Source organism: Berghia stephanieae, chromosome 9 (assembly GCF_034508935.2).
Source record: "Berghia stephanieae isolate SIO BIC M18660-M18661 chromosome 9, UCSD_Bste_1.3, whole genome shotgun sequence".
Lineage (NCBI taxonomy): Eukaryota > Metazoa > Mollusca > Gastropoda > Nudibranchia > Aeolidiidae > Berghia > Berghia stephanieae.
The window spans coordinates 42,571,850-42,588,245 of record NC_088368.1 but is presented as its reverse complement, the minus strand read 5'-3'; the positions used below and the strand labels follow the sequence as shown (position 1 = coordinate 42,588,245).

Genomic DNA, 16,396 nt, shown 5'->3' with positions numbered 1-16,396 from the left:
TTATTATTATTATTACTATTACTATTACTATTATTACTATTATTACTATTATTACTATTATTATTATTATTATTATTATTATTATTATTATTATTATTATTATTATTATTATTATTATTATTATTATTATTATTATTGTTATTATAATTACTATTACTATTATTATTATCATCATCATCATCATCATCATCATCATCATCATCATCATCATCATCATCATCATCATCATCATCATCATCATCATCATCATTATCATTCTTGAATCCAAAGGCTTTTCTCCTTTACAAAGTATTTCGTCTCAGGCTGCCTACCTACCATAGGTTTTTATCAGAAATAATTTACGATTCTCGCGAGGATTGGGGCGATAAGAATTAATTATTTTCTTTCCAGCGAGGACTTTAATTAATCAAAACTGGTAGTCTAGAGACTAGAGTGATGTCCCCTGAGTTGGTGGCGCGCACGGTCAAGCCAGATGGTACTTTCTTGCTTTCAACTATAGAAGAGTGATAGAGTTCGTCTCTTTGAGTTGGTGTCGGAAGTTGTTGAAATACTGGTAAAGAAACAAAAATCAATATATAGACAATAAAACTTATATCATGTAATTATAATATAGATATCATATTATTATGTACATTAATTTCGTTCTTTTCTTTCTTCTTTTGTCTACTTCTGCTTTAAAAAAAAATAGAAAATTATTTTCTCTCTCTTCCCTACCTCTCTCTCTCTCTCTCTCCTCTCTCCTCTCTCTCTCTCTCTCTCTCTCTCTCCTCTCTCTCTCTCTCTCTCTCTCTCTCTCTCCCTCTCCCCCCCCCCCACCTCTCTCTCTGTGTTAAAAATGTTGAAACTCCCCCCCCACCCCTCCTTAAGAAAATAGCTTTTAAAGATGTCAGCCTATTGAGTTTGTGAAATTATAAACATAATAGTTTATTTATCTGGAAAAATAAATTCTTTCAAATTCACCTTATAGGGGAAATTTGTCTCTAGGGCCTATTCCAACGAAAGACTGGAATAACGGAGGCGTCAGCCGCAATGCAGCGTAGGCTATTTTAAGATTTTGTCTAGGAAATTCGAATTTCAACGAATTATATCAAACAATTCAAAAGACTTTTCAAATCAACGTGTACTTATACGCAGGTCTGATCTCCCAACTTGTTACGTGATCTCATTGTTGTAATGGAAATACTCTCAAACCAACGAAAATAAAAATAATAATTGTCCATTACAACAATGTTAAAACAGGCCCAAAATTGCGTTCGGCTGTCAGACCTGATAATAGGTAATATGTGCACATAGATTCAAAGGATATCAAATCATATTATATGTCATTCATTTTTACGAATACAATTTTTTACTGTAAACTTTGTTTTTACCAACTTAACATTAACGATAAAAATAATACTTTAACTTAAAAAAAGAAAGAATTGGCATTGCTTTTTAAAAAAAGAGAACGTTGAAGAAAACAACAACAACAAAAAACAAAGAAACACAAAAAACAAAAAACAACAACAAAAAAAAAAATTCAAAAACAATACACATAGACAATACGTAACAAAAAGACAAAATTGTTTGTTTTTAAGGGTTTTACGGCGCTTGCAACACATTTAGGTCATATCAGCACCAGTAAAAAAGAAGAAAATGGGATAGTAAAAAGTTCTAGAATTACAATTAAAGCACCCAAGAAAAGGATAGACATAAGGGAATTGGGAACAAATAGGGATCAGATGTGGATTCCAAGAGCATACCACCAATTACTTAGTTTGAGATCACCTATAAGTCTCATCCGGACACAAAATCAAACAAAGAGGAATACACTCAAATGCTTACATTATACATTCAAAATAACAAATATAATAATACATAACAGAGAGATGATTTACAAGGAAAAAAATATCATCTCCCAAAACAATAACTATGCATTTGACTGTTTCCCTCTCAGCTAGGACTCCGGCCAGGGCCAGGACAAAACCAAACAATCTCATACCAAGACAAAGACAGAAAGCATTTGGGAAAACAGGTAGAGGGGATAGAAGACACGATACGTACCTCCCTGCCCACTGTGGAGGTAGGGAACCCCACCCAGAAACCAAGCAATCTCATTCCAAGACAAAGACAGAAAGCATGTTGGAAAACAGATATAAGGGGATAGAAGACACAGTATGGACCTCCCTGCCCGCTATGGGAGGTCAGAAAAAAAGACAAAATAAAGTTATAGAAAAAAAATGGATTAAACACTCAAAATTTTTGTACAAGATTTAACATTGATAGATAATTTCCTCTCTCAAAACCCATCTCTAACCAAATTATTGTAAGTAAAGTAACAATACCACGTGACGTAGATGAACCAATGGTGGGGGTTAGAGGATACACAACACTACAGCCCTATTTCCTGAAATAAACACGTACATATGTAGTAAAAGTTTGGGTCAGAAAATCATTCTTTTAAGAAATATCGATATATCGATCGATTAAAAGGACAGTCATCGTGGATAAAAAAATAGAAAATTAAAAACAAATCAAAACAAAAAAAAAAAAAAAAAAAAAAAAACAAAAACAAAAACAAAACAAAACAAAAACAAAAATCAATAGCAAAAATAAATAAATAAATAAAAGTAGACTCTATCAAAACTGGTACACATTTCTTGGCAAGTCCCAGGTTTGAAAGTCATTTTTTAAAGATGAGGGTATCGGTAGATTTTAATCGAAATATCAGACTGAACGGACGAGTTTTCTGGCCAAAATTTAAAAAATACATGATTTTTTGCCCCCCCCCCCCCCCCCCCCCCCCCCCCCCCCCCCCATCCAGGGACTACAAACTAATCTCGGCTGCTGTTTTTCATTAAAAAAACCTAACAAACTTTCTTTCTTTTTACAACCGTTGCCATCCCAACCACAACTGTAACAGCGACCATTCCATCTTGGACCAAGACGTGCACACATCAACACAGGTCTGATAACCTATTGCAATTACTTTGGGCTTTATTGTTTTGTTTTTGTTTTTAAGGGTTTTACGGCGCTTGCAACACATTAAGGTCACATCAGCGCCAGTAAAAAAGAAGAAAATGGGATAGTAAAAAGTTCTAGAATTACAATTAAATCACCCAAGAAAAAGTAAGACAAAGGGGAATTTGTTCCAATAGGAAACAGATGTAGATTCCAAGTGTATCCTATCAAAGTACTTAGTTTGAGATTACCTAAAAGTCTGATCCACACACAAGCACAGGCCCCAACTAAGAGGGATACACTCAAATGTTTACCAATCATATATAATATGTAAACAAAACATCATATAGTGCATAACAGAGAGATGATTTACAAGGAAAAAAATATCATCTCCCAAAACTTTAACTCTACATTTGGCTGTTTCCCTTCACAGCTGAGGTATCCGCCCAGGGCCAGGACAAAACCAAGTAATCTCATTCCAAAACAAAGACAGAAAGCAAGTTGGAAAACAGATATAGGGGGATAGAAATTACTATAAGTGCCTCCCTGCCCACTATGGGAGGGTCAGGATCCCCACTCAACGCGCTTGATTAAACATTGTATAATGGAGAATACGTTGCGTTAGTTTGAGAGTATTTCCATTACAACAATGAGCCCCCCCCCCCCCCCCCTATGGGTTATCAGACCTGCAGAGAAGCACACGTCGATCTTGGACCATTATTATTTTAATTACATTATATTATCATAATGACATCGTATTCAAAACGATTGTGTTGCAATAAATCAATGATAACAATAATATTGTAGTATAATATTGACGATAATAATATAGTATAATATTGATAATAATAATAATGAAGATAATATAGTAACAATAATATCAGACTCGTGACGTTTTCACGTGTTGCCGTTGTTGCTGTTGTTGTTGTTGTTGTTGTTGTTGTTGTTGTTGTTGTTGTTGTTGTTGTTGATCCCCTTCCCAAGCAACGCCGCCATGATGCTTGTGCTGACGTCATATCTGTGACGTTTCCGTTTCCTCGCATTGGATTTGGTGGTTGCCTTTGATGTAGCTCCGTCTCGTATCACTTCGGTTTCTGCTGCTGGCATGGAAATAAAAGAATAAATAAGTTATAGATAGAATGAAGTTGACGTCACTCAGGTCTTTGTTATTGTTTTTTTTTGTTGCCATCCTAGTTTATGAGTAATTTTCACTACTGAACTGTATTAACTATATTCGTTCAAGTTTTGTGTGTTGGTACGTTATACTTCCGGATGGCAATGTTGTGAGCTTCTCATGCAAGCGCATGCTATCTATAGATTCATATACAATTGACCTCGATGTAAGCGGATGACGGAAATATGAAAATGTTCACGACATATTATTAGTGCTGCTGCTGCTGCTACTACTAACTACTAACTACTAACTACTAACTGCTACTACTACTACTACTACTACTACTACTACTACTACTACTACTACTACTACTACTACTACTACTACTTCTCCTTTTTACAGATTGAAATACGAGCAAACTCGCCAATCTTTCATAAATTAAGGGTAATTCTATTACCTGTTAACTCGAATGAATAATTAAGAAAATCTGCTGGACCGTCATACACGGTCCTTAATTTGACCTTTGGTCTTGGGAATCGCCATATTCTAACGCCCTACAAACAAAGTTTTTTGGCTGGAAAAATACGTCTCGATCTATGTTAAATTCAACAATACAGTCGTATAATTATTAAAATAGATGAGTCCCAGGGTTGAGAGTTTTTTTTCTCCAAGATTTAAATTGATTGATAATTTCTGGCCAAATTTTTTGAATACATATTTTTTGTCCAGAATGCGGCAGTAAACTGGTTTAGCAGATTGCTGCAATATCACTACTATGAAGGATGGCGATCACCCCCTTCACAAATTTATTAAGTTGTCCATGAGGATCCGTCGCCTTATATCTATAAAAAAAAAAGACAAGACGTCACCTAATTCATTTTTGCCACATGGTGTTCGAATTTTTAACGCGCAACTGTGATTTAAATGAAATACTATCTTTTAAATATACACACAAAAGTTCGTACTAAAGGCCAGAGGTACGGCCTATCTCAATTTATCAAATTAATATATAAAGTGTTGCTATTGGTTGTTGGTTGTATATTTTTACATTTTTGTGCATTTGCATATATATATATATATATATATATATATATATATATATATATATATATATGTGTGTGTGTGTGTGTGTGTGTGTGTGTGTATACATTGTCGCAATAGATTCTCAACTTTGTGTTTACACAATTTTTATGCATGTCAAGTCTGTAAACGAATTTCCATGTTTTTGGATGAATAAAGTATATATTATTATTATTATTATTATTGTTATTGTTATTGTTATTGTTATTATTATTATTATTATTATTATTATTATTATTATTATTATTATTATTATTATTATTATTATTATTATTATTATTATTATTATTATTAATATTATTATTATTATTATTATATTGTTTTGGCCAAATATAAAAATAACACACACACTTTTTAAACAACAGTGAGATGAATGGAATGGACAGTTTAAGCAACAAATGAAGAAGTGATTTTTGCATTTTGAGGGAAAACGTGAAAAAAGTGCTGTGTCTTGAAAGAGTTACAAGCGCGTCTTATTCGAGGATTGTCCCACGAAAAAACCCACCGGAAAAATGGCCAAAGATACAACATATTTGGGTTGTTTCTTCTTATTTATTAAAAAAAAAACAACAACATAGATTGCATTGACCACTGCTTTGTTTTCCAACGTAGCTAATCACCGCTGAGATCAATGCATTTCTCCCAGCATGGGACCAGAGAGAAGATAATATCCTGTTTGAACAAATCTCAGTCAAGCTCGTCGTCATCGGTGAATCGAGGTCCTGACAGAAAACGCTTCATCGGTCTCATAAGATGATAATATCAGATGGTGCGACAAATAATAATAATAATAATAATAATAATAATAATAATAATAATAATAATAATAATAATAATAATAATAATAATAATAATAATAATAATAATAATAATAATAATAATAATAATAATAATAATAATAATAATAATAATAATAATAATAATAATAATAATAATAATAATAATAATAATAATAATAATAATAATAATAATAATAATAATAATAATAATAATAATAATAATAATAATAATAATAATAATAATAATAATAATAATAATATTATTATTATTGATAATAATAATAATAATTATGTCCGGACTGTGAGAGGGGTGAGGTAAAACTTAATTGCGGTGTCTCTGAATACTTAGCCATTTTCCGGGTTTTTTTTTGTGTGTGTGAGACAACCCTCGTGTTAATGTGCTCTGATTCAACCATTTGCGAGTTATAAACAGATTGCTATGCTGTTTTGGCAGAAATAGAACTAACTTTTGCTCTGACAGATTATATTATAAATTATAAATTGAGCTTTATATAGCGCAATATCCACTAAATGTGCTCAAAGCGCTTTACAAGGGATCACTGGTCAACAGCAACATTTAACATGTAGGACGGGACATGCCGCCCGTTAGGCGATATTACACTTTTTCGGACAAAGACAGCGCTGTTAACGGCCAGGTACTCATTTTACACCTGAATACGCTGAGAGAATGTGAGTAAAGAGCCTTGTCCAAGGACTCAATTATGCGCCGAGCGCGTGGCTCGAACCCAGGACCTTCCGATCCGAAAGCGAGTGTCATACCACAAGACCAAATAGACCACATATTATTACACCAGTAATTGATGTAGAATTAAATAGATTACAAAAAAGTGCGGATTTTTTTGGAGCTCTATGTGACAAGGAAAGCTGTGTGCTGGTAGAGACACCTATCACACAAAAACACAACAAAAAACACACTAATGGTAGTGTTGGTGACACAAACCGACACAAATAAATACACTCTCACACTAATGATAGTTTTGATGACACATACCGACACAAATAAATACACTCTCACACACATTTATACACAAATGATAACAATAACTGGTAACTGAGCATTTATATAGCATGGTGTCCACTGAACTTGTTGAAAGTGCTTTACAATAGGTCCCGTCTAGCCAACGGCATCACATACCATGTATGATGAGACATACCGCCCGTTAGGTCATAAGAATACAATTTATTTTCGGACAGAGACAACGCTGTTAACGGCCGTATACCCATTTTACACTCGAGTCCGATGAGAGAACGTGACTAAAGAGTCTTTTCCAAGGACTCAACTATGCACCGCCAAGAGCGGGTCTCAAACCCAGTGTCGTACCACAAGACCACATAGCCGCACAATGAAACACACATACACACACACACACAACACACACATACATACATAAGCACACACAAGCACACACAAATTGGTGATTTAGCAGGGGCAAACTTCCAATTGTTGCTCACGAAAAGGTTGTGTTTTGACATCATATTTAGAATGACAAGCGCCGAGTAGAAAAAAGTGCTCTACATATTTTTGGCACAGTCTTTAGAGGCACACAAAATAGTATTGCTGTTACAAAAATATAGAATACCTCTTTGGTTGAAGGGGATGATATGGTTAGGGAGGATGGGAGGATACACTAAACAGACTTAAGTTGTTGCTACCGGAAGTAATGCTATGTGCTCCACGGGCTCTTTTCCGCCTCCGCTGTTGTTTCCAGAGCTGCTTCGACTGCTGCCGTCGGATACGTCACACCTCGAAGCGATTCGATCCCTGATGTAACAATGTGGTTTGAATGACAGGGTTAGAAACGATTTGTAATGGGGTTATCTATCTTAACACATCATCCCTGATGTAACAATGTGGTTTGAATGACAGGATTAGAAACGATTTGTAATGGGGTTATCTATCTTAACACATCATCCCTGATGTAACAATGTGGTTTGAATGACAGGATTAAAAACGATTTGTAATGGGGTTATCTATCACAACACATCATCCGCCCTGATGTAACAATGTGGTTTGAATGACAGGATTAGAAACGATTTGTAATGGGGTTATCTATCTTAACACATCATCCCTGGTGTAACAATGTGGTTTGAATGACAGGGTTAGAAACGATTTGTAATGGGGTTATCTATCTTAACACATCATCCCTGATGTAACAATGTGGTTTGAATGACAGGATTAGAAACGATTTGTAATGGGGTTATCTATCTTAACACATCATCCCTGATGTAACAATGTGGTTTGAATGACAGGATTAAAAACGATTTGTAATGGGGTTATCTATCACAACACATCATCCGCCCTGATGTAACAATGTGGTTTGAATGACAGGATTAGAAACGATTTGTAATGGGGTTATCTATCTTAACACATCATCCCTGGTGTAACAATGTGGTTTGAATGACAGGGTTAGAAACGATTTGTAATGGGGTTATCTATCTTAACACATCATTCCTGATGTAGCAATGTGGTTTGAATGACAGGATTGGAAACGATTTGCAATCTATCATAACACATCTTACTTACTTACTTACTTATCCAAACCAGCGACCACCTGAGCTCTAGCCCTTCGGTCTTGTGCCATGACACATCAGTTTGAAGTGTTGTAATGAAATAATAATACTGGTATAGATTTATAGTGCGCCAAACATCCCTTCATCTGGAGGGCTCTGGGCGCATAACAAAGATTAAGCCCAAACACAGTACACGAACAACGCCAATTATACACATAATCAAAAGAAAGCCTGTCGGAATAAGAATGTCTTCAATCGACGCTTGAATTCCTCTAGTGAAGACGAAGAACGTATCTCTACTGGTAGTAAATTCCACAACCTCGGACCAGAATTCAAAACGCTGAAAGGCACGCTCACCAGCCTTCACTCGACAGCGGTGTGTTTTCAATTTGAGGTCGTTCATTGATCGAAGCGATCGCTGTGGGTTATACCGTCCAATGAGGTTTGAGAGATATTTTGGTGTCGAGCCTTCCAAGCATTTGAAAACGATAGTTGAAGATTTATATTTGATGCGCTGGTCCTATGGCAGCCAATGCAGTATACTTTGTCACAATCTATTATAGTTGGGTCAATTTTCAAATATCTTCTTCTTCTTCTTCTTCTTCTTCTTCTTCTTCTTCTTCTTCTTCTTCTTCTTCTTCTTCTTCTTCTTCTTCTTCTTCTTCTTCTTCTTCTTCAAGTACCAAGTCTGTGCCAGACATCGGTGATCATGGTACGCCATTCATCTCTCTGATCAGATAACCTCAGAAAACTAATATTACTCTTCTCTTTCTTTGTCACCCAGCAGTTCAAACTATTCAAATATGTTTTTCTTGGTCTACTTTACTCTTTTTACCTTCTATCTTTCCTATGAGAGCAAGATGTTCAATACATTTATGTCGATTTAGGTGCCCTAAAAATTGCATTTGTCTTTTTCTTATTGTACGAATTAATAACCTTTTAGCTTCAGCTTGCTCTAATACTTCTTCATTAGTTTTCTTCTCTGTCCATGAGATTCTTAACATCCTTCTAGGAAACCACATTTCTGCTACCTCCAGTTTCTTTCTAATGTCTTCTGTAATTCTCCAGCTTTCGCAGCCATATAATAATACTAACCATACGTAGGCCTTCAAAACCCTACGTTTTGTTGTCATTGAGATATTGTGGTTTTTAAAAAATTGACTCATTGACTCCAAATATCTATACACTTGAATTATGAGGAATGCTAAGAGCAACTTTGTCCTTAACCAGATTTGGTAAAAAGGGGAATAAGAACAAATATGTGACCAATCGTCTCAAAACGGTATATTATTGGAATGAACCATATGCTTAAAAGCCGAATTAAATGTTAAACTGGTCAAAATATAAATTGTTGGCATTAGCACCCTAAAATATGGTATCCATTCTCCTCAATAAAACATAAAAACTCAACACAAGTCTGATATTTCTGTCTATAAATTCAATTTTCAATATCTTAGCCATCCCGATTTAATACCGTTTTGAGGCGAAGGGTAACATATATCATAATATAGGTATGAAATATGGAAATAAAAATATAAATAAAACGTGCCCGGAATCGCGTCTTATTTAGAGATCGAGTTCTCTTAGTTAATCAAATAAAAGTTAAGTGATTTCAACCATTCTATGATATCACTTAAAACGTTGACAGAAATCCTATCCATTGGCCAGGAAGATTGTAAGACACGACTCGAGGTCAGTTCTAACGTAATCTGACAAAGCAACAACTATTTAAATTTTCATAAATTTTAATTTATCCTTTAGGTATGCATTTCGACAGTAATTATCACTCTAGTAGATTAAATCCGTTTATTTGAAGAAGAAGAAGAAAAAGAAGAAGAAGAAGAAGAAGAAGAAGAAGAAGAAGAAGAAGAAGAAGAAGAAGAAGAAGAAGAAGAAGAAGAAGAAGAAGAAGAAGAAGAAGAAGAAGATTAAGAAGAAGTAGAAGAAGAAGTTGAAGTTGAATAATAATAATAATAATAACAATAACAATAACGATAACGATAACGATAACGATAACGATAACGATAACGATAACGATAACGATGACGATGACGATGACGATGACGATGACGATGACGATGACGATGACGATGATGATGATGATGATGATGATGATGATGATGATGATGATAATAATAATAATAATAATAATAATAATAATAATAATAACAACAATTAAGTTTTGTCATTTACGGCATGTTTACATCTTATTATCCCTAGCCAAAATATCCCCTGACGGAATTTGAAATTTGGGCCTCACCTGTAAAAGTTGTATCTGACGGCGCCGTGCCTGCCGGGTGGGTAGCCCGAGCCTCGGTGGTTGTTGTTGGCGCGTCTGGACGACTTGACGTCCTCGCTGTAATACTCGGTGTAGTAATCGTTCTGGGATTTCTTGTGACAAGGACACATCTCGAATAAATGGCGGAACTCTCGCTTGAACTTTTCCTGGTTAAAAAAAAAGGAAATAAAGGAAAAAAAAGAAAAAGAAAAGAAAAGGCATTCAGTTAGAGATCTAGTTTGTTTGTTTTTGTTTGGTTTAAAGGGTTTTACGGCGCATGCAACACATTAAGGTCATATCAGCGCCAGTAAAAAGGAAGAAAATGGGATAGTAAAAAGTTGTAGAATTACAATTAAAGCACACAAGAAAGGGTAAGGCAAAGGGGAATTGGTTCAAATAGGAAACAGATGTTGATTCCAAGAGCAATCTATCAGTGTACTTAGTTTGAGATCACCTAAAAGTCTCATCCACACACAAGCACAGGTCTCCTACTAAGAGGAATACACGCAAATGTTTACAAATCATATAAAATATGTAAACAAAACAATACTGTGCATAACAGATGATTTACAAGGAAAAAATATCATCTCCCCAAACTCTTAACTAAACATTTGACTGTTTCCCTCCAGGCCAGGGTATCCAGTCAGGGCCAGGACAAAACCAAGTAATCTTATTCCAAGACAAAGACAGAAAGCATGTTGGAAACGAGATACAAGGGGATTCCTCCCTGCCCACTATGGGAGGTCAGGGACCCCACCCAGCAATGGGCTTCAACAGTTGTGACGTCACTTCCCTCGCAATGACGCATCGTAACTTAGTAATTGATTCTAAACTATCGGAACAGTGACGAACGCCATTATCCCCATAACCGCCCTTATGAAATACTTCTCCGACGAGCATAAAAGTGTATATAGAGGAGAAAAACATTATAAATCTGATAATGTTTTGACTTTTATACATTCTGATCACAGGACAAATGTAAAAAAGTTCTAGCCAGCACGAAGATTAAAAAGAACGAATTTTCTTTGTTTAGAACCAAGCTGCTGGTTTCTGGGCGGACGTGACATCAGACTATTGAATCATATTGAAATTGGTTTGATCAAGTATAATATAGTAGAGTCACCGCCTACTGAAAAAAAATAACTCGTGGTGTTTGACATTCGTCTAAAAGTTAATTTTTCTTTACAGATGGTCAGGTTGATATCTTTGAAAAATATTTGGTCGATTGGAAATATAATTCGACCACTTGAAGGTCAAGCAGAGGTCACTAAACTTCAATATAAGTCAACTACATTTAACAATTAATTACTCGTAAATTATGATATTTTATAACCTCTTTAAGAACATAAAAACTTTATTATATGTTAAACAAATGTCTGTGTCAGTGCATGACATAATCAGTCGCAAGGTGAAAATTTTGGATTTGTATTTTTTTTTTGCATTTTCTGAAAGAATATTCTCGCCAGAGCATTTTAAATCTTTATTTGAAGTCAATCGGGTGATTTTTCATGAAGTTATGGTCAGATATATGGGAAAGGTATCCAGAAACTTTTCTCAAATTTCATACTTTTTCAACTTGACTAGCTGTAAAAAACATTTCGAAGTGAATGTATGCTTTTATATTTCCCTAGGATGTACAAAAAGGGTTGATTTAATCATTTATGACAAGAACTCATTTTGGATAAAAATTGACCTAACTAAACTTGGCAATATCTCAGTTCAAACCTTTTCACCATCCGACTGATTATGTCAGTCACTTTAACAAATATTCTTACATTGAGAAGTCCATAGATGAATGGATTATAACACGAATTGCTCATGGCTTACTCGTAAATTATAATTATTTTATAACCTCTTTACGAACATAAAAACTTTATTATATGTTAAACAAATAGACTTACATTGAGAAGTCCATAGATGAACGGATTATAACACGAATTGCTCATAGCTTACTCGTAAATTATGATATTTTATAACCTCTTTACGAACATAAAAACTTTATTATAGATAGTATGCAGATGACGTCACTCAGGCCTTTGTTATTGTTTTTGCCATCCGCGTTTGTGAGTTGTTCTCCCTAAACTGTATTAACCAGACTATAAAAGTTCATGGTTACACAGAGTTTGTGTGTTGGTCAGTTATACTTCCGGATGGCAATGTTGTGAACTCCTTGGCCAAGCGCATTCTATCTATATGTTAAACAAATAGACTTACATTGAGAAGTCCATAGATGAACGGATTATAACACGAATTGCTCATAGCTTACTCGTAAATTATGATATTTTATAACCTCTTTACGAACATAAAACCTTTATTATATGTTAAACAAATAGTCTTACATTGAGAAGTCCATAGATGAACGGATTATAACACGAATTGCTCATGGCTTACTCGTAAATTATGATATTTTATAACCTCTTTACGAACATAAAAACGTTATTATATGTTAAACAAATAGACTTACATTGAGAAGTCCATAGATGAACGGATTATAACACGAATTGCTCATGGCTTACTCGTAAATTATGATATTTTATAACCTCTTTACGAACATAAAAACTTTATATGTTAAACAAATAGTCTTACATTGAGAAGTCCATAGATGAACGGATTATAACACGAATTGCTCATGGTTTACTCGTAAATTATGATATTTTATAACCTCTTTACGAACATAAAAACTTTATTATATGTTAAACAAATAGACTTACATTGAGAAGTCCATAGATGAATGGATTATAACACGAATTGCTCATGGCTTACTCGTAAATTATGATATTTTATAACCTCTTTACGAACATAAAAACTTTATGATATGTTAAACAAATAGACTTGCATTGAGAAGTCCATAGATGAACGGATTATAACACGAATTGCTCATGGCTTAATCGTAAATTATGATATTTTATAACCTCTTTAAGAACATAAAAACTTTATGATATGTTAAACAAATAGTCTTACATTGAGAAGACCATAGATGAATGGATTATAACACGAATTGCTCATGGCCAACCAGTGGGAGGAGAACCAAATAATGTTGATGTACTTGTACCTGAGGATACAGATAAAAGGCGGGCAATTAAATGTACATTGTCAATAATATTGATGACTTTAAGTTAGTATTTATATTGGGCAGTAATGATGATTATGATGATGATGGTGGTGGTGGTGGTGGTGGTGGTGATGGTGGTTGTGGTGGTGTTGGTGGTGGTGGGGATGATGGTGGTGGTGGTGATGATGATGATGATGATGATGATGATGATGATGATGGTGATGATGATGATGATAATGATGATGATAACAATGATGACGATGATGATGATGATGATGATGATGATGATGATGATGATGGCGATGATGACGATGATAACAATGATAACGATGATGATGATAATGATGATGATGATGATGATGATGATGATGATGATGATGATGATGATGATGATGACGATTATCTTCAGATTAAATCACTTTGCCAGAATAGATATTACACAGACAGGCAGGTGTAAAGACTAATAGAAATATTATATCCGTGACATTTACTGGAAATCGTGATGATTTATTAATTTCTTCTTCTTCTTCTTCTTCTTCTTCTTCTTCTTCTTCTTCTTCTTCTAAATATTGGTGGTATCACAGTTGTTGTACTTTTGTGGTTAATAATGGTATTATTTTTATTTTTCGGTTCCATTTACTATAGGGGAAATTTGTCTCTAGGGTCTATTCCAAGAGAAGACTGGAATAACCCAGGCGTCAGTCGCAGTGCAGAGCCGCAAATTGATCTAGGGCGAGGAGAATTGCTCAAGGCCACACAGCTACGCAACGGCGGGTGATCGAACTCGGTACTTTCGGGTACGAAGCAAAGACCGCACCGCTGCGACACGCTGCCCCCACTATAGAGCAATTCCCACAAAATGCGCTCAAAGCGCTTTACAAGGGTTCCTCTGTCATCTGCATCAGTTCATATTAGGACGAAACATTTTGTTTCTGAAATAGACAAATTATTAACGACCATGTACCCATTTTATACCTGAGTAATAATGTGAGTTAAAGAACCTTTTCAAAGAACTTAACTATGCGCCGCTCGGAGAGGACTCAAACCCAGGACCTTGTCATAACACAAGACCACAAGAGATGAAGTGAGTAGAAAAGTGCCAGAAGATAATAGGGAATAAAAACATTTTTTTCTCGGCGGTGATGGGGTTTGAACCTGCTACCTTATTGGTACGACAACTCCGCCTGGCCGGTGAGAGCGTGACTCTACCGTATGAGCTATCCACGAACCCTTAAAAATTCGTATCAAACAGGTCATTAATTACTAGAGCTCTCTCTCTCACCGACTACTGGAGACCGCGGGTCCGACAAACAACCACCGCGAAGTTAGCAGGCCAACAATAAAGCTTAAGCTTACCACATAATATCTAGCCGCCTATATGAGATGAGTTGACAAATTAATGGATGTATGGATGAATGGAAAATAGACGAGTGGATAAATGGATGACTAGATGGATGGATTGATGGATACATGGATGAATGGATGAATGTAAAATGGACGAGTGGATAAATGGATGATTAGATGGATGGATTGATGGATACATGGATTATCAATTGTCATCAATGTATGGAGGAATGTAAACTGGACGAGTGGATAAATGCATTATTGAATGGATGGGTTGGTGGATACATGGATGAAGGGATGAATGTAAACTGGACGAGTGGATAAATACATTATTGAATGGATGGATTGATGGATAGATGGATGAATGGATGGATGTAAAATGGAGGAGTGGATAAATGGATGTTTGAATGAATGGATTGATGGATAGATGGCTTACCAAAAGTCATCCTATGAATAAATGAATGAATGGATGATAGAATGAATGGATTTATGGATGCATTGGATTATCAATTCATCGGATAAATGAATGAATGAATGAATGAATGAATGAATGGATAAATGGATGATAGAATGAATGGATTTATGGATGCATTGGATTATCAATTCATCGGATAAATGAATGAATGAATGAATGAATGAGTGGAAAATGGTGTTTGATAATTGATTATAGAGTTGGAAGACTAGAGTTGACTACATAGAATGTATAGAAATAATAATATTTTCATTTTGTTGATGAAATCAATGTCGTGTAAGTTGATGTGATTAGTTTTAATACAAGGTTTAGAGACAGACAAGCCTAAGGCGATTTATTGAAGTAAAAAAGAACATTATTAGAAATTAGAAATGAAATTAGAACCAAAGAGCCGTAGGTATCTAAATAAAAGGAAAAAACAAAACAAAACAAGAAACCACCCCCCCCCCGAAGAAAAAAACACCAACAAAAAAAAAAAAAAGAAACCCCCAAACAAAAATACGTATTTAAATTTTGGAACAAAAACTCGACCTTCAAATTATATCGATTAATTAAAATGAATCTCATCATGGATTAAATGACAGTCCCAGGATTGAGATATTTTTTTTCAAAATATGAGAGTCAACTTTAACAATCGATATTTGAAGGACGAGTTTTCTGGCCAAATTTGGTTAAAAATGTGTTATTATTTAGAGTGCAGCAGCAGAAAAGATGCATCAAAAACTGAGAAGATAGATGCTTGTCAACGTGCACGTATTCATGTACACGTCTATGTGTGTTTTGATGAGAAGATAGATGTGTGTCT

General features: G+C 34.8%; 1 protein-coding gene across 1 annotated transcript in view; it reads right to left on the bottom strand.

Moving 5' to 3' along the window:
* Positions 1–398: 398 nt before the first annotated feature.
* LOC144979246 (RYamide receptor-like) overlaps positions 399–16,396 on the bottom strand; it is a 124,030-nt gene continuing 108,032 nt past the window's right edge. The window contains exons 5-9 of the mRNA XM_078925855.1: positions 13,685–13,775; positions 10,706–10,890; positions 7,588–7,696; positions 6,381–6,387; positions 399–550 (exon numbers count right to left, since the gene is read on the bottom strand). Coding sequence (XP_078781981.1) covers positions 399–550; positions 6,381–6,387; positions 7,588–7,696; positions 10,706–10,890; positions 13,685–13,775 — 544 coding nt within the window. The remainder of the gene's footprint in view (positions 551–6,380; positions 6,388–7,587; positions 7,697–10,705; positions 10,891–13,684; positions 13,776–16,396) is intronic.